At 45.8% G+C, this 24,142-nt stretch overlaps 1 protein-coding gene across 1 annotated transcript in view; it reads left to right on the forward strand.

Annotated features, from left to right (window-relative positions):
- The first annotated feature begins 292 nt into the window (after nucleotides 1–292).
- Nucleotides 293–24,142, forward strand: part of LOC119970691 (NACHT and WD repeat domain-containing protein 2-like) — a 216,904-nt gene continuing 193,054 nt past the window's right edge. Inside the window, exons 1-3 of the mRNA XM_038805713.1 lie at nucleotides 293–373; nucleotides 11,679–11,830; nucleotides 15,737–15,829. Coding sequence (XP_038661641.1) covers nucleotides 11,780–11,830; nucleotides 15,737–15,829 — 144 coding nt within the window. The 5' untranslated portion in view covers nucleotides 293–373; nucleotides 11,679–11,779. The remainder of the gene's footprint in view (nucleotides 374–11,678; nucleotides 11,831–15,736; nucleotides 15,830–24,142) is intronic.

The raw sequence follows: 24,142 nt of genomic DNA on the forward strand, positions 1-24,142 counted from the left end.
AGGGAGCGGTGGTTAAGATCTGAAGTTTATTATGCTGAGGCCGCAAGGGTGGAAAGTGCCCAGTAGAAAGATGTGGTGCTGTTCCTTGAGCTTATGTTGCTGAGCGTCACTGGAACAGCAGGTCAAAGGCAGAAGGGTCACTGTGCATATTCTGGATCCAGGCGCATTAATGCCAGTGACTGCTCCTTTTGACTGCCAGTTTGTAGGGAGTCTTTCATCTCGGTGCCATCTCCTTGGAGTGTGAATTTGGTTACCATGGTAATCTATCTGAATGGTTCACAGTTTTCCAGAAGGCTTGCCTCTTTTTCCATCTGCTTGTTTGGTGCTGTCGATGACTTGGGAGTGGGAGCGGGGTTCGGATCTGACACTAATGGTAAGAGGGACCCGGCTGGGGCTGCACACGGTTGATTTGCACTCACACTGCCAGCTCCAGTTCCCTGCGTGTTGCTAAGGCTTTGTAAACGGGTTGCTTCGGCAGAAATCATTTAACTCTCTCTCTGTCTTACCAGCTCTCGGGTGTTTGAGAATGAAACTGCAGCTGCTTTGGGGAATTGACCAGAATCTGAAAGGGGACACTGTTCAGTATCCCCAAGATTAAAATGCACTGGTACAAAGCATAAGCCTACTTTCGTAACCCCCCCACCCCCCCAACTCCCTTTTTTCCATCAGTGTGCCAGTTCTGTTGGCTGGAATTGCAATCAAAGTGCGCTGTCTTCGTGTTGTTTGTAATTACAGACAACAAACGCACTAACAGCTCTCCTGTGAGTTCAAACACCCACACAAAATTAGGCATCACTCTTTCTCCCTAACCCTAATCCCCCCCCCCCCCTTCCAAAATGCAACTTTTCTCTCATTCCTTCATGGGGTGTGGTATGGCCAGCATTTCTTTCCCATCTCTGATTGCCCTTGGCACCTTCTTAAACTGCTGCAATTCATCAGGTGAAGCTGCTATGATAGGCAGTTCCGAGATTTAACCCATTGTCAATGAAGAAAAGGCGGGTGATATATTTTTAAGCCCAGGTGACGTGTGGCATAGAGGGGAGCTTCCAGCTGGTGGTGTCACCAAGCATCTGCCACCCTTGTCCTTTGAGGTGGTAGATATTGTGGGGTTGGGAGGTGATGTCAGAGGAGACTTGGTGAGTTGCTTGCAGTGCCTTTGTCAATGGTACACACTGCTGCTGCTGTGCATCGGTGGTGGAGGGAGTAATGGTTGTGGTGGTGACTGGGTGCCAGTCAAGTAGGCTGCTCTTCCTGAATGGTGTTGTGCTCCTTGAGTGTTGTTGGAGCTGCACTCATCCAGGCAAGTGGAGAGTGTTCCACCAAAAACCTGACTTGTGCCTCATAGATCGACCACCTTTGGGAAGTCAGAAGGGAACTTAGGGTCAGCACGGTAGCATTGTGGATAGCACAATTGCTTCACAGCTCCAGGGTCCCAGGTTCGATTCCGGCTTGGGTCACCGTCTGTGTGGAGTCTGCACATCCTCCCAGTGTGTGCGTGGGTTTCCTCCGGGTGCTCCGGTTTCCTCCCACAGTCCAAAGATGTGCAGGTTAGGTGGATTGGCCATGATAAATTGCCCCTAGTGTCCAAAATTGCCCTTAGTGTTGGGTGGGGTTACTGGGTTATGGGGATAGGGTGGAGGTGTTGACCTTGGGTAGGGTGCTCTTTCCAGGAGCCGGTGCAGACTCGATGGGCCAAATGGCCTCCTTCTGCACTGTAAATTCTATGATTAGTTGCTACAGAGCTGCCAGCGTCTGATGTGCTTTTGTTGCCATGGTATTTCTGTGGCCAGTCCTTTTATGTTTCTGGTCAACAATGGTAACGTAATGGATCAATTTCCTTTTGTTGAGGATGTTCATTGCCTGACACTTGGGAAAACCTGAATGTCACTTGTCAGCTATCAGTCTGAGTGGAGGGCAGGGGATGAAATGTTAAAGAGCAATGTGTGTTTGTGTGAGTGGAGGGGGGGGGGGAACAGTTCTGTTGCTAGGGAGTTTTACCAGTGGTGTGAACAAATGCAGATTGGCTACCACGTCTAAGGAGGTGGGTCAATGTTTAGCATAATTAAAGGTTCAATTCGAGGCCATTTTACAGGATTGCCAATTGCACTTTGCCAACCCTCCATTGCATGGGGAAGCTGCCAGCTAAATGGACACTATCAGATATGGAGACTTAATTGTCCAAGGAGGAGGTCGTGATCAGGGAAGGCAGACCCAGTAGAGTGTTTGTGCCTTACATGAATATGTATTTGTTGTAGACCATGGTTTAGCTCACTGGGCTAAATCGCTGGCTTTTAAAGCAGACCAAGCAGGCCAGCAGCACGTTTCGATTCCTGTAGCAGCCTCCCTGGACAGGCGCCGGAATGTGGTGACTAGGGGCTTTTCACAGTAACTTAATTGAAGCCTACGCGTGACAATAAGCAATTTTCATTTTCATTCCTCTAAATGCAGGGCATTGTCAATCAACTGTCAGAGGTTTACAGCATGAAAACAGGCCCTTCGGCCAGCGCCGGCCCTAGGGTTGCTGGCGCCCCGGTCAAGTTGAACTTCGGCGCCCTTCGGGAGGGGGGGGGGCCGGGAGGGGGGGGCGGGAGGGGGGGGGGGCCGGGAGGGGGGGGGGGCGGGAAGGGGGGGTGCCGGGAAGGGGGGGGCTGGGAAGGGGGGGCCGGGAAGGGGGGGGGCGGGAAGGGGGGGGCGGGAAGGGGGGGGGCGGAGGGGGGGGGCAGGGGGGGGGGGGCGGAGGGGGGGGCAGGAGGAGGCGGGGGCCGGGGGGGGGTGGAGGGGGGGCGGCCGGAGGAGGGGGGCGGAGGGGGCCCGAGGGGGGGGGGGGCGGGAGGGGGGGGGGGCGGAGTGACCTGGTACATGATCGGGACTCACCGATCGGCGGGCCGGTCTCTCTGTCAGCAGGCCTCCTTTCTTCCACCGGCGAGCCTGGATCCATCCGCCATGTTTGTGCGGGGCGGCCTGGGGGAGGGCGGCCACCGCGCATGCGCTGGTTGGCACCGGCCCAACTGCACATGCGCGGGACCCGAGTCTTTTATGCGGCGCCGGGTCTCTGACGCCGGTCACGCACTCCTTGGTGGCGCCCCCTAGCACATGGCGCCCCGGGCGACTGCCCGAGTTGCCGGTACCTTGAGCCGGCCCTGCCTTCGGCCTAACTTGTCCATGCCGCCCAGTTTTAAACACTAAGCTCGTCCCAATTGCCCGCATTTGACCCATAACCCTCTATACTCAGCTTTCCCATATAACGGTGAAAATGCTTTTTAAAAGACAATATTGTACCCACCTCTACTACTGTCACTAGCAGCTCATTCCAGACACTCACCACCTTCTGTGTGAAAAAACTGTCCCTCTGGATGCTTTTAAATCTCTCCCATTCTTAGTAGCTGCAACAATATCCCGCCAGATGTTCCCCTCTGGCCATTGACTCCTTGAGTTTTTATTTGTTTTTTTATATGTGCCCGGCCCAGCTCCTGAGGTCTCCTGTGTGCCTCGGTAGTGACCACCTCTTACTACGTTGCTGAGACTCCAGAGTCCCTCTGAAATAAAAACAGAAAATGCAGGAAACACTCAGCAGGTCTGGCAGCATCTATGGAAAGAGAAACATTTCAAGTCTGTGTGACTCTTCTTCAGAGCTAAAGAGAGAGGAATGTGGATTTTCTACTGTTAGAGAGGGGGTAGAGCAGGTGTACTAATACAAAGTCAGTGATAGGTGGGAGCTAGGAGAGATTGTAACAGAGATGTGTGGGGCACAAGACTGAGGAAGTTTTAGTGGCAGTGTTAAGGACTATAGAAGGTACTACCATCCTTCTGATTGGATGAACAGCATAAGGGCGATAGGCCCACAGGCAGCAAATTAGGTGGCAGCTGTAGTACAAATACTCAGCAGGTCCCATTGCTGGTAGTCACCAATTATCAGCAATTAATTATAGGCAGCACAATGGTTAGCACTGTTGCCTCACAGCGCCAGTGTCCCGGGTTCGATTCCCGGCTTGGGTCACTGTTTGTGTGGAGTCTTCACGTTCTCCCAGTGTCTGCGTGGGTTTCCTACAGGTGCTCCGGTTTCCTCCCACAAGTCCTGAAAGACGTGCTAGTAAGATGAATTAGACATTCTGAATTCTTTCTCTGTGTACCCGAACAGGTGCCAGAGTATGGTGACTGTGGAATTTTAGCAGTAACTTCATTGTAGTGTGGATGTAAACCTACTTGTGACACGAATAAAGATTGTTATTACTAATAAAGAAATAATATAATCCATAGAATCCCTGAAGTGCAGAAGGCCACTCGATCCATTGGGTCTGCACCGACCCTCCGAATGAGCACTGTACCTTGGCACACTCCCCCTCCCTATCCCCGTAACACCGCACAATGATCATGGCCAATCCTCCTAACCTGCACATCTTTGGATTGTCGGAGGAAACTGGAGATGTCAAAGTGGGAAGTACATGACCCTTTTAACATTACAGAAAAAACTTACATTTACTATCCAGGGATGTGACCCAAAATGCTTCACAGGCAGTGAAACAGGAGTAAAATACCAGTGATACTGGAATTCTGAAATAAGAACCAAAAACCATAGAATCCTTACTGTGCTGAAGGAGGCCATTTGGCTCGTTGGGTTTGCACCGATTCTCCTGAAAGAGCACCTTACCTAGGCCCACTCCCCTACCTCCCTGTAACTCCACCTAACCTGCACATCTTTAGACTGTGGGAGGAAACCGGAGCACTCGGAGGAAACCCACGCAGACATGGGAAGAAAGTGCAAACTCCACACAGACATTCACCCGAGGCTGGAATCAAACCCGGATCCCTGGCACTGAGAAGCAGCAGTGCTAACCGCTGTGCCTCTCTGCAGGGCAGCAAGTCAGCCAATATCTTTGCAATGCACTTTCTGCTGGTTGTGCTGGCTAAAACGGCAACCAATTTACACACAGCAATCACCCACTGTTTTAATGCTGGGATGTTGGAATAAATCCATAGCATCTTTCACATCCACTTAAGAGGGAGGGCACAAACTCGGTTTAATATTCCACCCAAAAGGCACAGCAACAGCTTAGCACTCCCACAGTGCTTCACCAGAGAATCAGTCTAGATTATCTGCTGGAGGCTCTGGAATTGAACTCTTAACCTCCTGAATCAAAAAAAAGAGTCCGGTTCCACTACCTGAGACAGAGTTTAGATGTAACATGATTATTTGGGGACATTTTGTGAATGGCTAATGCAGCGGTTCATTAGTCAGGTGAACTTGTTGCAACTTTGGTTTGCAAGGTTTCTTAATTCTCTCCTCAGAACAGGATTCTCACCAAGATCTTCATATTTATACCGATGTTTTACTTGTAGATATTGCTATTTACCCCAGTCTGAAACTGGTAGCAGCTTAAAATCCTTTAGTTAAAGGAGAGTTCTATTCAGTACATGCACAATGCTTTTGTTAATAATTGGCAATTATAGAATGCAATGGTGAGATTCTGGGCTCGTTAAAATCTTTGCAGCATCAAAAGCACATAATTGTTGCAGCGCAGAAGGAGGTCATTTGTTCCATTGTGTCTGGATTGGTTTTCTGAATGAGCAATTCACCGAGTACCATTCCCCCACCTTCTCTCCATAACCCTGTTCATTCTTCCTTTTCAAATAGCAATCTAATTCCTTTTTGAATGCCTCCATTGAATCTGTCTCCACCACACTCCAAGGCAGTGCCTTCCAAGTCCTAACCACTCACCGGGTGAAAAGGTTTCTCCTCTTGTCGCTGGATCTTCTTTTGCCAATTACTGCCCTCTGGGACTTGATCCTTTAATGCATGGGAACAATTTCACCCTATCTATTCTCATCCCGGTCCCTCATGACTTTGGACACCTTGATCAAGTCTCCTCTCAGTCTTCTTTTCTCCAAGGAAAATGGTCCCAACTTCTCCAATCTTTCTTCATTACCATAGTTCCTCATCCCTGGAGCCATTATGGTGAGTCTTTGAAGTAAAGAAAGTTTAAATCTCCTAGACAGTCCTTGAGGACTTTATTAACGAGGTTTGATACCACACTGGATTTATATTCCATACCATATCTTTTTTAAATTCCTTTCTCAGAGTTACAGAGCCAATGTGTGGAATGGAAGGGGCAACCCCTAATCCTGCTCCTTACTCCAAAAACAATTCAATTCAGGTTCTCCAGATAAGGGACATACCACATCCAAACTGACAAGAGTAGGTATTAAACCTAATCTTATGCTGAGAATCCTGAACATATCCTGAGGATATGTTCCATACCACGCCAAATCCAGGTTGGAGGGCAGTAACCTTGTTCATGAAACCCAGAAAGCTAAAATTAAAGGTCAGAAGTTAGTAAAGAAGGCAAATGGAATGCTTGCTTTTATTTCAAGGTGGCTGGAGTACAAAAGTAAATACCGTATATACTCGCGTAACATGCGACTTTTGAGCACCTAATTTGAAGCCTAAATTTCGGGGGTCGCATGATACGCGAGGTACAAAAATCGCGGGTGTGAAATGCAGGCCAAGATAAGTCACATAGCATCCAGCTGGTTTAACTAGCGTCGTTCAGCCACTTGCCGTTTCCATTCATAAAAACATGAATGGAAACATCAAGTGGCTGAACATCTTCCCATCAGAATGCTGTGGTCAAAATCTGAGGAGTAGTATTCTGATGGGAAGAGTGGATTCTGCTGTGAAAGCTGTTCGCGATTCCATTTTTATGAATGGAAAGGGCAAGTGGCTGAACAACGCGAGTAAAGCCAGCTGGAAAGCTGTTCAAATCGCGAACAGCTTTCACAGCAGAATCAACTCTTCCCATCTTCCCTGATTGTGACCACAGCATTCTGATGGGAAGAGTTCAGCCACTTGACGTTTCCATTCATGTTTTTATGAATGGAAACGGCAAGTGGCTGAACGACGCTAGTAAAGCCAGCTGGAAAGCTGTTCGAATCGCGAACAGCTTTCACAGCAGAATCAACTCTGCAGAAACCACACACAATGATACCATTTGGAAGTTTTAGTTTCCAAAATTAATTTCCAAAAAAGTCACTCGCATGATACATGAGGTATACCATAAAATCATGTTTTTGGGCCGAAAATTTAGGGGTCGCATGATACGCGAGATCGAAGGATACGCGAGTATATACGGTAGGTGGTTTTGCATATGTACAAGGTACTAGTAAGACTACATTTAGAATAATGTGTATTGTTTTGTCCCTTTAAGGAAATCTATATTATCATTGGAGGCTACACAGGAAGTTTACTAGGATAATCCTGGGTATGGAAGCACTGCCCAATGAGGAAAGATTAAACAGATCGGGCCTGTGCACCTTGGAGTTCAGAAGAATGAGAGGTGATATGATTGAAAAATATAAGATCCTTATGGGTTAGACAGGGTAAATGTTGGGAGGATATTTCCAGCCATGGAGAGAGTGTAGGACCACAGAGCATAATCACAGATTGGGGTGCTCATTTTAGACGGATTTGAGGAAGAACTTTTTTTCCCAAAGAGTGGTGAATATTTGGAATAATTTACCCCAGGAATCAATGGAGGCGGAGTCATAGAATCATTTCAGTGCAGATGGAGGCCATTCAGCCCATGGAGTCTGCACCAACCCTTCCAATGAGCACTCTGCCCATATCCTCTTCCCCATCCACCCCCCTATCCCTGTAACCCCATACCCTAACCAGTACATCCCTAGATACTAAGGGGCAAATTAGCATGGCCAATCCACCTAATTTGCATGTCCTTGTGCCGTGGGAGGAAATCGGAGCATCCAGAGGAAACTCAAGCAGACACAGGGAGAATGTACAAACTCCACACAGACAGTGACCCAAGGCCAAAACTGAACCCGGGTCCCTGGTGCTGTGAGCCAGCAGTGCTAACCACTGTGCCATCATGCCACCCTTGAATCTTTTCAAGGCTGAGATCGGCATGTTTTTAAGCAGTCGGGGAATTACGGATTATGGAGAGTGTGGTGAACGTATTGTATTAACCATTCACCATGTATTACTCTGTATCACGCTGTTGCCCACATGGGCTCCACCGATGGACCATTGTACGATATTACATAGGATATATCATGTTGGTGCCCTTGTGGGCTCCGCCCCTGGCTCCGCACCTTGAGGGGAGGTATAAAGAGCAACAGTTCTGTAGGCAACTCTCTCTAACAGATCAGTCGCAGGCAGGCTCTGTTCTAGTCGATTTAAGCCACAGTTTACATCTACTCTCTGTTTCGTGTGAATTGATGGCCGCATCAATTTAATCGACTACAACACCACAATGGAATCGGCCCTCAAACCTGACTGGCTGGAACTCGACCCACAAGCCGCGGAGGCCAAAGGGATTTTTTTGCACTGGCTCCGCTGTTTCGAGGCCTACCTGACCACCTCCTCCTCGCCTTCCGTCTTTGACGATCAGAAGCTGAGCCTCCTCCATGCCCGGGTGAGCCATCGAATCTCTGCACAACTCAAGGAAGTTTCCACTTGCGCAGACACCTTCACAATACTGAAGTGCCTATATGTAAGGCCAGTGAACGAGGTGTATGCGCGGCATCTCCTCACTACTCGCCTCCATTATATCAAGGCCTGCAACCAGCCCTACTCCACCGAGGAGGTCAGGGCCATGACTAGGGACTGCCAAATCTGCACGGAGTGCAAGCCGCACTTCTATCGACTGGATAAGGTCCACCTGGTGAAGGCATCCAGGCCTTTGAGCGCCTCAGTATTGACTTCAAAGGGCCCCTCCCCTCTACCAAACGTAACATGTATTTCCTCAACGTCGTTGACGAGTTCTCCCGTTTCCCCTTTGCAATCCCCTGCCCTGACATGACTGCGGCCACCGTCATTAGGGCCCTGCACAGTGTCTTCACCCTGTTTGGTTTCCCCACTTACGTCCACAGTGACCGGGGCTCAATGCTTATGAGCGATGAACTGCGTCAGTACCTGCTCAGTAAGGGTATCGCCTCGAGCAGGACTACCAGTTATAACCCCAGGGGAAACGGGCAGGTGGAAAGGGAGAACGTGATGGTCTGGAAGGCCGTCCACCTGACCCTGCGGTCTAGGAATCTCCCAGTTTCCCATGAGCAAGATGTCCTCCCCGATCTGCTCCACTCCATTAGGTCCCTCCTTTGCACGGCCACGAACGAGACCCCTCATGACCGCCTGTTTGTTTTCCCCAGGAAATCCACCTCCGGGGTCTCGCTTCCATCCTGGCTAAAGACACCAGGGCCCGTCCTACTCCGCAAACACCATAAGTCCAACCCCTTGGTTGAGAGGGTCCAGCTCCTTCACACCCACCCCCAGTATGCACACATAGAACACCCCAACGACCGATAGGATATGGTTTCCTTCCGGGACCTGGCACCCGCAGGTTCCACTACCACTGCCACCCTAACCTACCCCCCAACCTACGCCGACCAGTGCCCCCGCCCCTACATGGCACCCGCACGCCCTCCTGTCCCCCCTCCCCCCTTCACCGACCCACAGGAACGAAGTTCCAGAGAACACGCTCCCGGAGTTCACGTCTGTGCCTGCACCGGCGACTTCACCACCCATGCCCGCACAGATGAGTTTGAAACCCGGGCCAGCTGCGATACCAGAGCTTCGGTGATCACAGAGCACGATCAGGGTGCCGGACAGATTGAACCTGTGAACCCTTCACCCCCGCCGGACTTCAATTTTTTAACAGGGGTGAATGTGGTGAACGTATTGTATTAACCATTCACCATGTATTACTCTGTATCACGCTGTTGCCCACATGGCTCCACCTATGGACCATTGTATGATATTACATAGGATGTATCATGTTGGTGCCCTTGTGGGCTCCGCCCCTGGCTCCGCCCCTTGAGGGGAAGTATAAAGAGCAACAGTTCTGTAGCAGATCAGTCGCAGGCAGGCTCTGTTCTAGTCAATTAAAGCCACAGTTTACATCTACTCTCTGTTTTGCGTGAATTGATGGTCACATTAGAGAGAAGGCAGGAAAATGGACTTAGTGAGTGTTAGATCAACCGATATTTCATTAAATGGTGGAGCAGGCTCGAAGGGCTGAATGGCCTACACCTGTTCCTATTTCTTATGGCCTAAACTGAAGTAGTGTGAGCCTACCCCTGTCAACCTAGGAGTACCCCTCGAGTCAATCTGACTCTGGATATTACTCTGAAAATGTAACAGCAGTGTGACTGGGTATGGTAGTGCTGCTCAGGTTGTTGTCTGTCCTATATGGTTATTCTATATGGAGACAACAGTACATGTTAAAGTTTGGAGCAGAACCCATTTCTGTTAGGTTTGCACCCCATCATGGCCCCATTCCTAAATTGCGACACGAGGGGGGGCGACTTCCTCTTTAGATGGGGGATGACCATTTGGGACTTTCCAGTGCTTCGAAAATGGCAAACGTTCTGAATGCGTAAAAGTTTGATTATATTTATAAATTGAACAAAACCAAGTGGCTGAAAGGTGGCGCTTCTTTTCTGGACAGTGGTGTGTGTCTCTCTCTCGGCTTTGTGCGGGGTGGCTGTGCTCTACCTAAAGGAAGAGTTTGAGAAGGTGTGTCCCTCAGTACACCCTGCGCCTTGTCCATGTCCCCAGCCCCGCCAGGAACCGTGCACAGCTCCAGCACAGCCAAGGGAAGACTAAATGCAGCCTGCCAAGCTCATCCTGCCGGTGTCGTTCATCCTGACAGGAGAGGTTTTTGCATCAAACCCCGGGCGACCCCGCGGGTATTCTCTTTAAATGGAGGCATTTAAAATGTTCTTACTGTCCGCATGCAAGTGTCAGATCTTCCCATTGCAAGATGACCTGCGGGTCAACACTCACTCTCTTTCCACACTGATGATTGAGTTGGATTGGTAAAGGCTGGTTGATATTGCAGTGTTAACAGTCAGGTAGGTGCCCAATATCAGATGTGGTGTATCCAGCTGCCTGGGGTAAACACTGCCCATTGGGACTGGGGAGGACGTGCACCGATTCATTAGGACATTGAAAGGCTAAGCAAACTCTGAAAGCATCTGCCTGATTTACTGCCCTCCGTGATCTAAAACAATAGTCAAAATATTTGCAAAGCTTTCCCTTGCACTAACCGTGTGAGGTTTTAAAAGTAGGAAATCAAAGGAATGCTTCTGAAATTCAGGAGGCGAATTCGGATCCTGTTGTTAGCACATATTCATTCTGTACGTGACCTCTCCTAGCATTCCCACATTATGTGCACAGGTCCGGAATTAAAAGGAAACAATAAAGAACACAACACACACACACACACACACTCAAACAATTAAAGAGCAGCAAAATAAAAGGACAATTAAGAGTGCGAGGTAGGTGTTGGTTGCTATGCCTAGAATTACTGTTTGGTGTTGTGGGTAACGATGTGAGCTTCATTCAACTGGCTGGGCTGATGGCTCCCTCAGTGTTTTGCGTCAGCTCCGCTTCTGCAAAGAGGGAGTCCACAGCGGGTCGTTAAATCCCATCCCACATTCCTTGTGAATCACCTTAACGCTGAGCCCGCTTGGCTGGAGCTGAGATATTGTGAAGACAAGAAGCGTTCCCTGTCAGGAAGCTGGGGGCAGCTCCACGTTCTGTGGCCAGGAGCTAGCTCCTATTCAATCCCTCACCCAGCCTAGCCTTGTCTTTTGCAATTGACCGCATTTAAGTGCCAAAGTCCTCCTCAGCCAACTTTGTTTTGTGTGTTTTGTTTGTTTACAAGACGTCGACCTGAGTTTAGATCACAGTTTACAGAGAGAACAACACAAAGCGAGCATCTGACAACAACCGGGACACTGGAAGGGGAGCTCGCAACATCACACAATGTGGACCTCTTATATGGACGGGAGCCGACCGCAGAAGAAATTGCGCAAAGTTAGTAGATCTTCTCAGTTTATTTAACTCGAAAACATTTATTTTTGTCAGGAAGGAGGCGGCTCCCTGGAATTTGGACTTGTCTAAAAATGATCCTATTGCTGTGTGTGTTGGGGGGGGGGGGGGGGGGACTTTGGCTTTTGAAATGAAATGAAAATCGCTTATTGTCACAAGTTGGCTTCAAATGAAGTTACTGTGAAAAGTCCCTAGTCGCCACTTTCCGGCGCCTGTTCGGTATTCCTACCTTACAACAGGGAATACACTTCAAAAGCATTTCATTGACTGTAAAATGCTTTGAGTGGTCCCAAGGTCATGAAATATCAATGGGAATCCTTTATTTCTGAAGTGCCTTTAGGAAGGGAGTTTATGATTCTACCAGTGTTTGTCAGTGTGTCAGAGATGTATGCCTGAGGCAGGAGGCTGTGTGACCTGTGGGGCTTCAGGTGGTGGTGTGCCCCCTGTATCTGCTGCCCTTGTCTCCCGAGGTGGTGAAGGTCACTATTTTGGAAGTCGCTTTGATTAATTACTGCAGTACATCCTGTACAAAGTAAGCACTTCAGCCATTGTACCAGGTGAGGAGAATACATGTTTAAACTGGTGGATGTGATACCAATCAAACACATCACTCTGTCCTGCATGAATTTAGGCTTCCTGAATAGAACATAGAATGTAGAACATACAATGCAGAAGGAGGCCATTCAGCCCATCGAGTCTGCATCGACCCACTTAAGCCCTCACTTCCACCCTATCCCCGTAACCCAATAATCCCTCCTAACCTTTTTGGTCACTAAGGGCAATTGATCATGGCCAATCCACCTAACCTGCACTTCTTTGGAATGTGGGAGGAAACCGGAGCACCCACAGGGAACCCATGCTGACATGGGGAGACCGTGCAGACTCCGCACAGACAGTGACCCGGTGGGGAATCGAACCTGGAACCCTGAAACTGTGAAGACACAGAGCTATCCACTTGTGCCACCATGCTGCCCACGAATGTTGGTGTATCTCCCATCCAGGTAGATAGAGAGTAGCCATCACATACCTGACCTGTGTCTTGTAGGCTGGGGAGACATCGGTGAGTGAAGAGTTGAACAATCCACCATTTGCACCCAGCCTCTAACTGTCCTGCTTTCCTAACCTTGGCATTTATGTGACTGGCCGAGTCAAGTTCATTGTTAACGGGGACCATCAGGGTCTCAATGTGGTGGATTCTGACAATGACAATTGAATGACAAAGAGATGTGGTTAGGATTTCCCTTATTGGAAATAGTGTTATGACCAGTCCTTGGCCGAGTTCCTCTAATTTCCCAATTTTGGTGAGGAGGAATTAGTTGACTCCCCTTCTTTATTTAATGTTGCCACCCCCCCCCCCCCCACCTCAGTTGGTCACAAGGTTAATTTAAAATTAATTCTTCCCCCTTTTCCCAATGCAAATTTATTTACTTTTTAGAACAAGCCAAATTAACCTGGCTTTCCCGAGTCAAAGAAAGAATACGGTTATTAGGTATTAACAAAAGAACCTGAGCAAATAATAAAGAACACAACACACACACACACACACACACACACTAATCAGTGAGAAGTTAAAAGTTCAAATAAAAGGTAAAAGATAATATACATATCAGTCTTTGACTTGCCTGTGGGTGAAACTGGTAGTGTGTTGTGGATGTTAATTTGGCTGATTCCAGTAGACTGGTGTATCAGCAATTGGTTTGGAGACACTTCTGAAGGGTGGCTGAATTGCCATCTAATTTCCTTTAGCTGTGACCTTTGCTGAACTTTCTTCATCAACACAGAGAGAGAAATCTTTTGCTTGCTTGTCCATTTTGCATGTGTGACTGGCAGTGGTTCCTTCTTGACTCTGTGTCGCACACTCTTGACACATCAGCACACTAGTACACACAGAACAGGTCTGCAGTTGCCATTTTTATCCCAGTTCCCCGTGTATTTTGAAAGGGAGCAAACCCTGGCCCCAGTGTCAGATTCCTTTGAACTCACACCATTTCTACATTCTGAGATATCAATCAGCGGGAGGTGGGAATTGGATGTCTGCTGGGATGTGAAATGTCTCTCTTTCCATTCCCTTTCTGTGGCTCTGGTTAGTCTTTCTTACCTTCACCTAGGAAGGTGGTCTCCCATTTGAGAGCAGTTCTATCTCACCTCAAACTCCAGAATTTCAGTTAAAGATTTTGAAAAATCATTGGGAAAAAACTATAACTTCATGGCAATAGTCATTGCCGAGCAATTTGAACATCATCGATGTTTTTCACTACTTATCAGCACAAGCCTGGATGTTTCTTGTGCCTTGCTGTGCATGGGCATCAATCACTTCATTAACTGAGGAACGACAATGGGAGATGAGTACTGTGAAATTGTTAGCCATTAGCTCCATTTTAGAGTTTATGATGGAGAGAAAGTTATGGATGAAGCAGCTTAAGATAGTTAGTTCTAGAACACTGCTGCGAAGATCTCTTGGATATTCTGGGCAAGACACCCACCATTTTCCTTTGTACTCCATATCACTCCAACAACGAGTTTCATGCCCCTCTTCAACTCCAAGGCTGCTTGTGAGGAAACACTGAAAACACTATGAATGCAGAACATTTCCTCCCCCTTTAAATCAAAGGTCACTGATGCAATGAACAGTACGACATGAACAACCAATTAGCAACATGAACAATCAATCAACAACAACAGTCAATACGTCAGACATTCTGGAGATCATCGTTCTCTGTGTGGTTGCTACCAAACATCAGGCATCTTCTCTTTAGTACTTGCTGCAACCTCTGGTGTCTTTGACTTGGTGTGAGTGACGTCAGTGGTTATCTTAACCGCAATCGGTCTAGTGACCTGAGGTTGACTCGGTGTTTGATTCGCACTTGAGATGTTGTTTTCCCCAATTGGTTTGGTTAGTCTCAAGTTCTCGGGAACATCTAGGTCATTTCTTGACTTGACCTCTCTGTCGGCTCTGCCTCTGGTGGATTGGTTCTTGTCACCAAAAGTCGATCCACATGCCTTCTCCCTCATACATCGTCTTTGGTTTGTATGGCATCAGAGACCAGTTCCTGTCTGTGGGAAGATGATGGCAGGACTCCATTTTTTACTTGTGGAATAATTTCTAGCCAGAACTTCTTGACCCTGGTGAAAAACACAATGTTTTTCCTTGTTCTCCCACTATATGACCAGATCCTGCTACTTCTTCTCAACAATTTATTTTGTCTTGGGTGGTTTTAGAAAATCGAACGCTGGGCGTACTTGATGTTTAACAATTAACAACACCGGAGAACCTTGGATTGTTCAGTGCGCAGTATTCATATATGTGAGCAGGAATTGATCCAATTGTTTAGACAATGAACCTTGTTCTCTGGTTACCTTTAACAAATGTTTCATCGTCTGTGCAAAATGTTCTGCCAGTCCATCTATGGCAGGGTGATAGGAGCGGACTGGATGCGTTGAATTTTGTTTTCCTTCAAGTAGTTTTTGAAATCTTGAGATCTTCCCTTCACTATGGGCATTATGTGGGAAACCACAACCCCAACCCCATAAGGTGATGTCATCTGGGACTATGGCCACTTTACCTTTACTATCATTCTACTTCATATGTTAACAGCTCTGTGCAAACTATGATGCAAGTTTTGGAACAAACTGACATGAGTCATGACTGTCAAGATCATCCTGTTAAAAAAAGCTTTGCAAATAAAATAATGAACGTAACAAAATGTGGTAACAGAATGTTAAGTAGTTAAGTAGTTTATATTGTGCGAAGGTCCTGTTCAAAACCATTTCTGAAAACCCAACATCAGTAATAAATTTTACTGAATATTTTTAGACCATTGAAGATGGATGGTGCAAATATAATGGCCACAAAAATATGGACATTTTTAAATTAACAATATTGTGTTACAGGAATATAATCAGGTGAAGAATTCCATTGCTTTTCCTCCAATTGGCAGACATCCGCTGTGCAGTTCCTTTCCTCCTGTAACTCGGAAAATACAAGTATGTTGGAAATTATTATTTGTATAGTTGATGTATTCAAATATTTTAAAACAGATTTAATTGCATCTAAAGGGTGCACCGGTGACATTTTGTTGCTTTTCCGTGTGAAATCATTTTGTATTATTTTATTTTTAGCTTTTAACTCTGACACAGGAATGGCTAATTGGAAAAACAGCCAAACAAGATATTGTTAGGAAAGCAAAGGTAGTTTTGAAGGATTTATATTTGTATTGGTAAAAATTTAAAATAAGGTATAGTCTAAGTGGGTTTAATCTAGAATCATAGAATTTACAATGCAGAAGGAGGCCATTCGGCCCATCAGGTCTACACCGGCCATGAAAAGAGTACCCCACTTGAACCCACACTTCCAATCTATCCCCTAGCCCCACCTAACCTTTTTGGACACTAAGGGCAATTTAGCAAGGCCAATCCACCTAACCTGCACAGTTTTGGATTGTGGGAGGAACCGGAGGACCCGGAGGAAACCCACACAGACAGACGGAGAACATGCAGACTCTGCACAGAGTGTGACACAAGCCGGGAATCGAACCTGGGACCCCGGAGCTGTGAATCAACTGTGCTAACCATTGTGCTGCCTTTAATCTAGAAGGATAGAAGGGTAAAATCTATAGTTAGATTCATGCTGGACAAAGGATTTTGTATGTGTGGAAGTTGGTAATTTCCAATTGGGTTTCTATTGTGCTTAGAGAGGACTACAGCGTGAAGAGTAAATAAAAGGCATAAGCATGTGGGTGTTGCATAGCAACCAGGGTAGAGAATGACTATAGGCAAATATGCATAAGGTACATAAGAACATAAGAACATAAGAACTAGGAGCAGGAGTAGGCCATCTGGCCCCTTGAGCCTGCTCCGCCATTTTTTGAGATCATGGCTGATCTTTTGTGGACTCAGCTCCACTTTCCGGCCCGAACACCATAACCCTTAATCCCTTTATTCTTCAAAAAACTATCTACCTTTACCTTAAAAACATTTAATGAAGGAGCCTCAACTGCTTCACTGGGCAAGGAATTCCATAGATTCACAACCCTTTGGGTGAAGAAGTTCCTCCTAAACTCAGTCCTAAATCTACTTCCCCTTATTTTGAGTCTATGTCCTCTAGTTCTGCTTTCACCCGCCAGTGGAAACAACCTGCCCGCATCTATCCTATCTATTCCCTTCATAATTTTAAATGTTTCTATAAGATCCCCCCTCATCCTTCTAAATTCCAATGAGTACAGTCCCAGTCTACTCAACCTCTCCTCATAATCCAACCCCTTCAGCTCTGGGATTAACCTAGTGAATCTCATCTGCACACCCTCCAGTGCCAGTACGTCCTTTCTCAAGTAAGGAGACCAAAACTGAACATAATACTCCAGGTGTGCCCTCACTAACACCTTATACAATTGCAACATAACCTCCCTAGTCTTAAACTCCATCCCTCTAGCAATGAAGGACAAAATTCCATTTGCCTTCTTAATCAACTGGTGCACCTGCAAACCAACTTTATGTGACTCATGCACTAGCACACCCAGGTCTCTCTGCACAGCGGCATGCTTTAATATTTTATTGTTTAAATAATAATCCCGTTTGCTGTTATTCCTATCAAAATGGATAACCTCACATTTGTCAACATTGTATTCCATCTGCCAGACCCTAGCCCATTCACTTAACCTATCCAAATCCCTCTGCTGACTTCCAGTATCCTCTGCACTTTTCGCTTTACCACTCATCTTAGTGTCATCTGCAAACTTGGACACATTGCTCTTGGTCCCCAACTCCAAATCATCTATGTAGATTGTGAACAATTGTGTGCCCAACACGGATCCTTGAGGGACGCCACTAGCTACTGATTGCCAACCAGAGAAACACCCATTAATCCCCACTCTTTGCTTTCTATTAATTAACCAATCCTCTATCCATGCTACTACTTTACCCTTAATGCCATGCATCTTTATCTTATGCAGCAACCTTTCGCATGGCACCTTGTCAAAGGCTTTCTGGAAATCCAGATATACCACATCCATTGACTCCCCGTTATCTACTGCACTGGTAATGTCCTCACAAGATTCCACAAAATTAGTTTGGCACGACCTGCCCTTTATGAACCCATGCTGCGTCTGCCCAATGGGACAATTTCTATCCAGATGCCTCGCTATTTTAGTTTAGCTAATTTTATTGCAGTTGAAGATATATACTGAGAAAGAAGGCAGCTCGCCCAGCTCTGCTGCAACCAGCTGATTTAGAAAGCTAGAGAGGAAACAGCTCTCACAGATTTGGTCAAAGAAAAGTCATACCATGGTAATGGTTAAGAAAACAAGTGCAGGGATCTGAAGAGCAGCTCGTAAAGGAAATTAGAGAAATAGAACCATAGAACACAGCTGAGAGGGATCCATAGAATGAAGAGAAGTTTCCAAGATGTCTGAGGTTAAAGGTGCCGGAAAACATGGACTGGAGTTCGGAATGCAAACTGCTAAGAGAAGATTTTAAAGCGTGTTTTTGGGAGCAGCCTTTGGAAACTTTCGCATCGTCATCATCTGGGGGGGTTCTGAGGAGAAATCCACAGGCGCTAACTTGTGTTAAGAGCAGAGTGCGCATATTTGCCTATAGTCATCTTTTGTTCCTGCAATGGACTATTTGTGTTAATGAGACTATTGTAGCTTAAGATGTGCTTTTAAATCCATGTAATCTTTAAACTGTGTATATTTGTTAAACTAAGGGGGGAGGAGTAAATGAGTACTGTACAATAAACCAACTTTTCATGTTTAATAAGTGCTTTTTTCTTGTTGTTAAACCTAATTAGCGACACTGTTACTCTGCTCCTCTGCATTTTATTTTTTTTTAAAGTTTAAGTTACGGTCATTTGCGCCAGGGATTCATTCTGGAATCTTCCTGTCCAGTTATAATATCAACTGGAAGTGTAACAATATAAATAAATACTTATCAATATACAGCGACTAGGGGCTTTTCACAGTAACTTCATTGAAGCCTACTTGTGACAATAAATGATTATCATTATTCTTATTATTCTTATTAGGAGTCATGTTTATACAATTGAGCACTTTTTATGTAGTTCCTTCTTGAACAAGTTTTCTGCAACTAGATTTCAGTAAGATTTGACAAATAATTTAAAAATTCAGGAATTAGAAATAAATAGGGTTTTTCATAATGCTGAGAAGACCAAGTCATTGATAACTCCATGTCGTTTACTCACTTTTAACTGTATCGTGGCACCAGATTGTCAAAATGGTCAAGACCATCCAGTTAAATAGCTTTTCTAAAATGCCTGCAAAATCCCTCAGCAGGTGCGGCTCAGCTGAAGTAATTAATTAATTACATTTTTACAAAGTAAAACACATATTTTTATCTATAGTATGTGATCTATAGTATGTGAGCTTGAATAATTAGATACTGCATTTGACTTGCTGCTTTATTGTTGTTTTGTTTTTGTTGGCATCTGGGACTGCATTAATTTTCAACTGTTTAAATGGGGTCGTATTGGAAAATAGATTGGGTTTTACTGATCTAGATAAATATAGTGTCGTGCATGTGGGCTAATACAAAGCAGGTATTTTTCAGACATGATTCTAAACTAATAGCTGTTGAACAGGAATGAGAATTAGTTGTTATGTTGAATTAGGCTCTAAATGTTCATGACCAGTGCAACAAGTATATTGCAAAAGTACATGAAGTACTTGCACAGATCATTAACATAAGCATTTTATATTATCCTTCTTCAGATTTGGTTCCTTCTCATTGTAGAAGTTGAGAGCCCTTAGAATCTCTTGAGAGGAGGGCCATTAGATTGATATCAAGTTTAAAAGCCCACATTTGTCTTGATAATCTTAGAGAGCTGGGTCTATCTACTCTCGAAAAACATTGTAAGAAGTCTTACAACACCAGGTTAAAGTCCAACAGGTTTGTTTCAAACACGAGCTTTCGGAGCACGGCTCCTTCTTCAGGTGAATGGAAAGGCTTGTTCCAGAAATGTTTATATAGACACAGTCAGAGATGCCCCGGAATGCGAGCACCTGCAGGCAATCAAATCATCAGAGATGCAGAGAGAGAGGTAACTCCAGGTTAAAGAGGTGTGAATTGTCCCAAGCCAGTTCAGTCGGTAGGCCTCTGCAAGTCCAGGCTTGTTGGTGGGGGCCGAATGTAATGCGACATGAATCCCAGATCCCGGTTGAGTCCGCATTCATGCGTGCGGAACTTAGCTATAAGTTTTTGCTAGCAATTTTGCGTTGTCGCGTCTCCTGAAGGCCTCCTTGTAGAATGCTGACCCGGAGATCAGAGGCTGAATGTCCTTGACTGCTGAAGTGTTCCCCAACTGGAAGGGAACAGTCCTGCCTGTTGATAGTCGCACGATGCCCGTTTATTCGTTGTCGCAGTGTCGAAAAACATTGACTTTGGGAAGATTTGACTGAAGAATTTTAATGATGGACCATGTCCATATGGAGAGAATTTTTCATTACATAAGTTGAAATTACTATTTTTTTTAAAGTATTTTTATTCAAGAAAATTTCAACATTTTCATAATACAATTTCCAAACAGCCCTAAAAAAGAAACAAACAAACAAGGCATGTCCATCCGCAACAGTCAACGGTAACCAATGTCTAAAAATGCATAATAAACAAACTCCAGCAATTGTAGAATCCCTTCTTGATCCCCCTCAGTTCAAACTTTACCTTCTCCGGGGTCAGAAATGGCAGTGGATCCCCCCTCCCCCCGCAATGTCGAGGCGCAAGATGGAGAGGCTGATCTCCATCCCATCAAAACCTGCCATCAAACGATCAACTAGGCGAAGGTTAAGACACCTGCCCCCGTGTCCGCCCACAACTCGAGCTAGTCCGACTCCCCGAATATGGCTTCTAGGGTCTGGGCTCCACATCCACATGAAATTGTCCTGAATACCGATTAAGTTGAAATTAATAATAGAACATGCAGATAGGTTCACATTAACACAGGTTTCATAGACAGCTTTACTTTTCAGAAAGTAATAGAGCTTTGGAATATGTTATCAACTCCTGCAGGGAAAGTGAATTCATTGCAAGCCTTTGAAAGGGAGTTGAGTGGGTTTATGGTTGGTGCAAGTGTCACTGTATACAAAACATTCGGTGGGCTGTTGGCCAACGTGCCTTGTGGTCGCAGATTCCTCATGTTTTGTTTATCGTTGGAGCTTGAGTGAGGAGTTTCCCATGATTTAGTTTCCCCAAGTTGTCTGAGAGTTTTAAAATCTTTCTTTAATCTCTCCCATGTCATTATGTGATTGCTGCTGGGTGAGAGGAATTGTGATTATTTTTTGTAAATGTTTTTTATTGGGTTTTTTGCACATGGTATATTTACAGGTGTACACAAAGAGAAACCAAAAAGCAGCTAATAAAAACAAAAATACTATATAGATAACAAAACCTCATCAGTAATATTTAAAAAAACCAAGGGATGGGAGAGTAAAAGTTGGGGATGTGTATATACATAGAAGCACTGGAGAGACAATTACATTATACATGTCTTGTGGGGAGGTGGGGGGAAGCCCCCCCCCCCTTCTTTTAGAGAGTACATACAACACCAGCAATTCACAATAAAATTGGGTGGATGTTGCCTTCTTCTGCCAGTTGGTTTTCGCTGTTGTTGTGCGTTTGCTACCGCTTCAGCCATCCGTCGTTTTTTCCTCTTTTTTTATTTTCTGGTGTCCTGCTGTGTTTGTTATGCTCGTTGTCCCTTCCTTTGCTCTCCTCCCAGCTTGTGCTTCCTCATCTTTTGCCCCGCCTCCCCCGGCTCATCTCTGTTGTTCTTTGCCTCCCGTCCTTTTTATTTGCTCCCTGTCCTTCCTCCCCCCCCCTTACCCCCTTTCTCCTCCTCCCCTGCCCCCCTCTCCCTCCCTGTAGCTCCCCTTTCTTTTCTGTTGTGTTTGGTTACCCCTTCTTATACTGTTTCCCCTCTCCCTCGGGTCTTCCTCCCCCCTTCCTTCTCTCTTCGCATGTTTTGGCTACTTTCCCCTAGCTCTTGGCTAGTTGATTATTTATTTGTTTGTTCATTAGCCACAAACGGGTCCCGGAACAATTGGGTGAATGGCTCCCATGTTCTGAAGAAGCCACCTTCCGACTACCAGATGGCAAATTTGGGTTTCTCCATTTGGAGAGATTCGATAGGTCGGACAGCCAGTCTGCATCTTTGGGTGGTGCTGCTGATCGCCAACCAAGCAGGATTCTACAGTGGGCGATCAGAGAGGCAAAGGCGTCCAACCTCCTCCCCATGAAGAGATCTGGCTGATCTGATACACCGAGGACCGCCACCTTTGGGCACGGCTCCACCCTCACCCCCACCACTTTGGACATTGCCTCGAAGAAGGCTGTCCAGTATCCAGCAAGTCTGGGGAAAGACCAGAACATGTGGGCATGGTTGGCCGGGCCTCCTTGGCACCATTCACATCTGTCCCCCAACTCCGGGATGAACCTACTTTTGGGTTCTTGTTAAGTGGGCTCTATGTACCACTTTTTGTTGCGTTAGGTTGAGTCATACGCATGTGGAGGTGGAGTTGATCCGATGTAGTGCTTCACTCTAGAGTCCCCACCCTATTTTGAATCCCAGGTCTTCCTCCCATTTCTTCCTCGTTGCGTCCAGAACAGTGTCGGCCCTCTTTACCAGTCGTTCGTACATGTCGCTAGTTTCCTCTACCTAGAATGTTTGTGTCCAGTAACTCCTCTAGTAGTGTCTGTCGTGGTGATCGTGGGTACGTCCTTGTCTCCTTCTGTCGGAAGATTTTAAGCTGCAGGTACCTGAGCTCGTTGCCCTTAGCTAACTGAAATCTCTCAGTCAGTTCGTCCAGGAATTGTGATTATGAGGTTTATGATGCTCAGATGAAAACTTGACTCTGGAACTCAATGAACAAGTTTTTAATCATAGTTTTATGTTCCTCAGTTAGAGTTGGCATTTTGTAACTCTGGCTGATAACGGAGTGGACTCAGACATTGTTATTGGACTCAACACTGTGCTAGACCAGTAGAACCAATGGAATTCTTAACTGGCCTACTGAATGCCAAAATTCTAAATACATATTTTCCAAAGTTGCGACCAAGTTTCCAGTTCTCTATGCTTCAATATAGGATGCTATAGCCTGAACCAAGAATTGGGTTCATTCAGGATTCGACTGGAAACCAAATGTTCTTGGTTGTAATTTTTGAGAGAGAGATAGGAAAAAGTGGTGAGGCTGGTGTTGTGTAGAAAGGACATGATTAGAGCGATGAAAAGGATTTGAAAAAAATCTCCCTTCATTCAGACAGACTATCTGACACAATCAGAATAGAGTTTAGAATTAATATATTACTCTATTAGGAACACATTATAAACTATCAAATAAAATGCGAGATTTGTAGACAATTTAGAAAGATTTTCGGTAGTAACAGAATTCTACTAATAGAACCATAGAATTCACACGACGTGAAAAGAAGCCTTTCAGCCCATTGAGTCTGCACCAACCCTCTGAAAGAGCTCCCCTACCTAGCCATCCCCCATCACCGTAACTGCCAAAATCCCACCTAACCTGCACATCTTTGGACATTAAGGGGCAATTTAGCATGGCCAATCCACCTAACCTGCACATCTTTGGACATTAAGGGGCAATTTAGCATGGCCAATCCACCTAACCTGCACATCTTTGGACATTAAGGGGCAATTTAGCATGGCCAATCCACCTAACCTGCACATCTTTAGACTGTGAGAGGAAACCGGAGCACCCGAAGGAAAGCCACACAGACATGGGGAGAACGTATAAACTCTACACCAATCACCCAGGACCGGAATTGAACCCTGGTCCCTGGCGCTGTGAGACAGCAATGCTAACCACTGTGCCACCATGCTACACCCATCATGTTGGACGATTTTAATTATCCTGTGGCAAATATTAGTAGTTAAAATGATGAAAGATTCTTGGAAAGCACCCAGACTGTTTCTTAATCAGTATATTGTATGCCCATCAAGAATACAATGCTTGATCAAGTTCCAGATATCATCACACCACAAGTAAAGCAACTTGAAGGTCGGAGAACATTTGGAAAATAGTGACCCTAACCTGCTTATGTTCATATTAATGATATGCAAAGTTAAAGATAAAGCAGTTGAGATTATAAATTAACTCACTTCGAGAGCACACAGCTCAAATTGGTTGGGAAACATTGCATACCTGCAATTTGACATTTTGGGATTAAAATTCAGTGGCAAGATGCAACCAAAATGCTGGAAAATAGGCTGAGACTAAATGTACTCGATCTGGTTTGTGTTCGGAGGTCGTAGGTCAGTGACTTTGCCTGCCCTCA

This window comes from Scyliorhinus canicula, chromosome 8, assembly GCF_902713615.1.
Source record: "Scyliorhinus canicula chromosome 8, sScyCan1.1, whole genome shotgun sequence".
Lineage (NCBI taxonomy): Eukaryota > Metazoa > Chordata > Chondrichthyes > Carcharhiniformes > Scyliorhinidae > Scyliorhinus > Scyliorhinus canicula.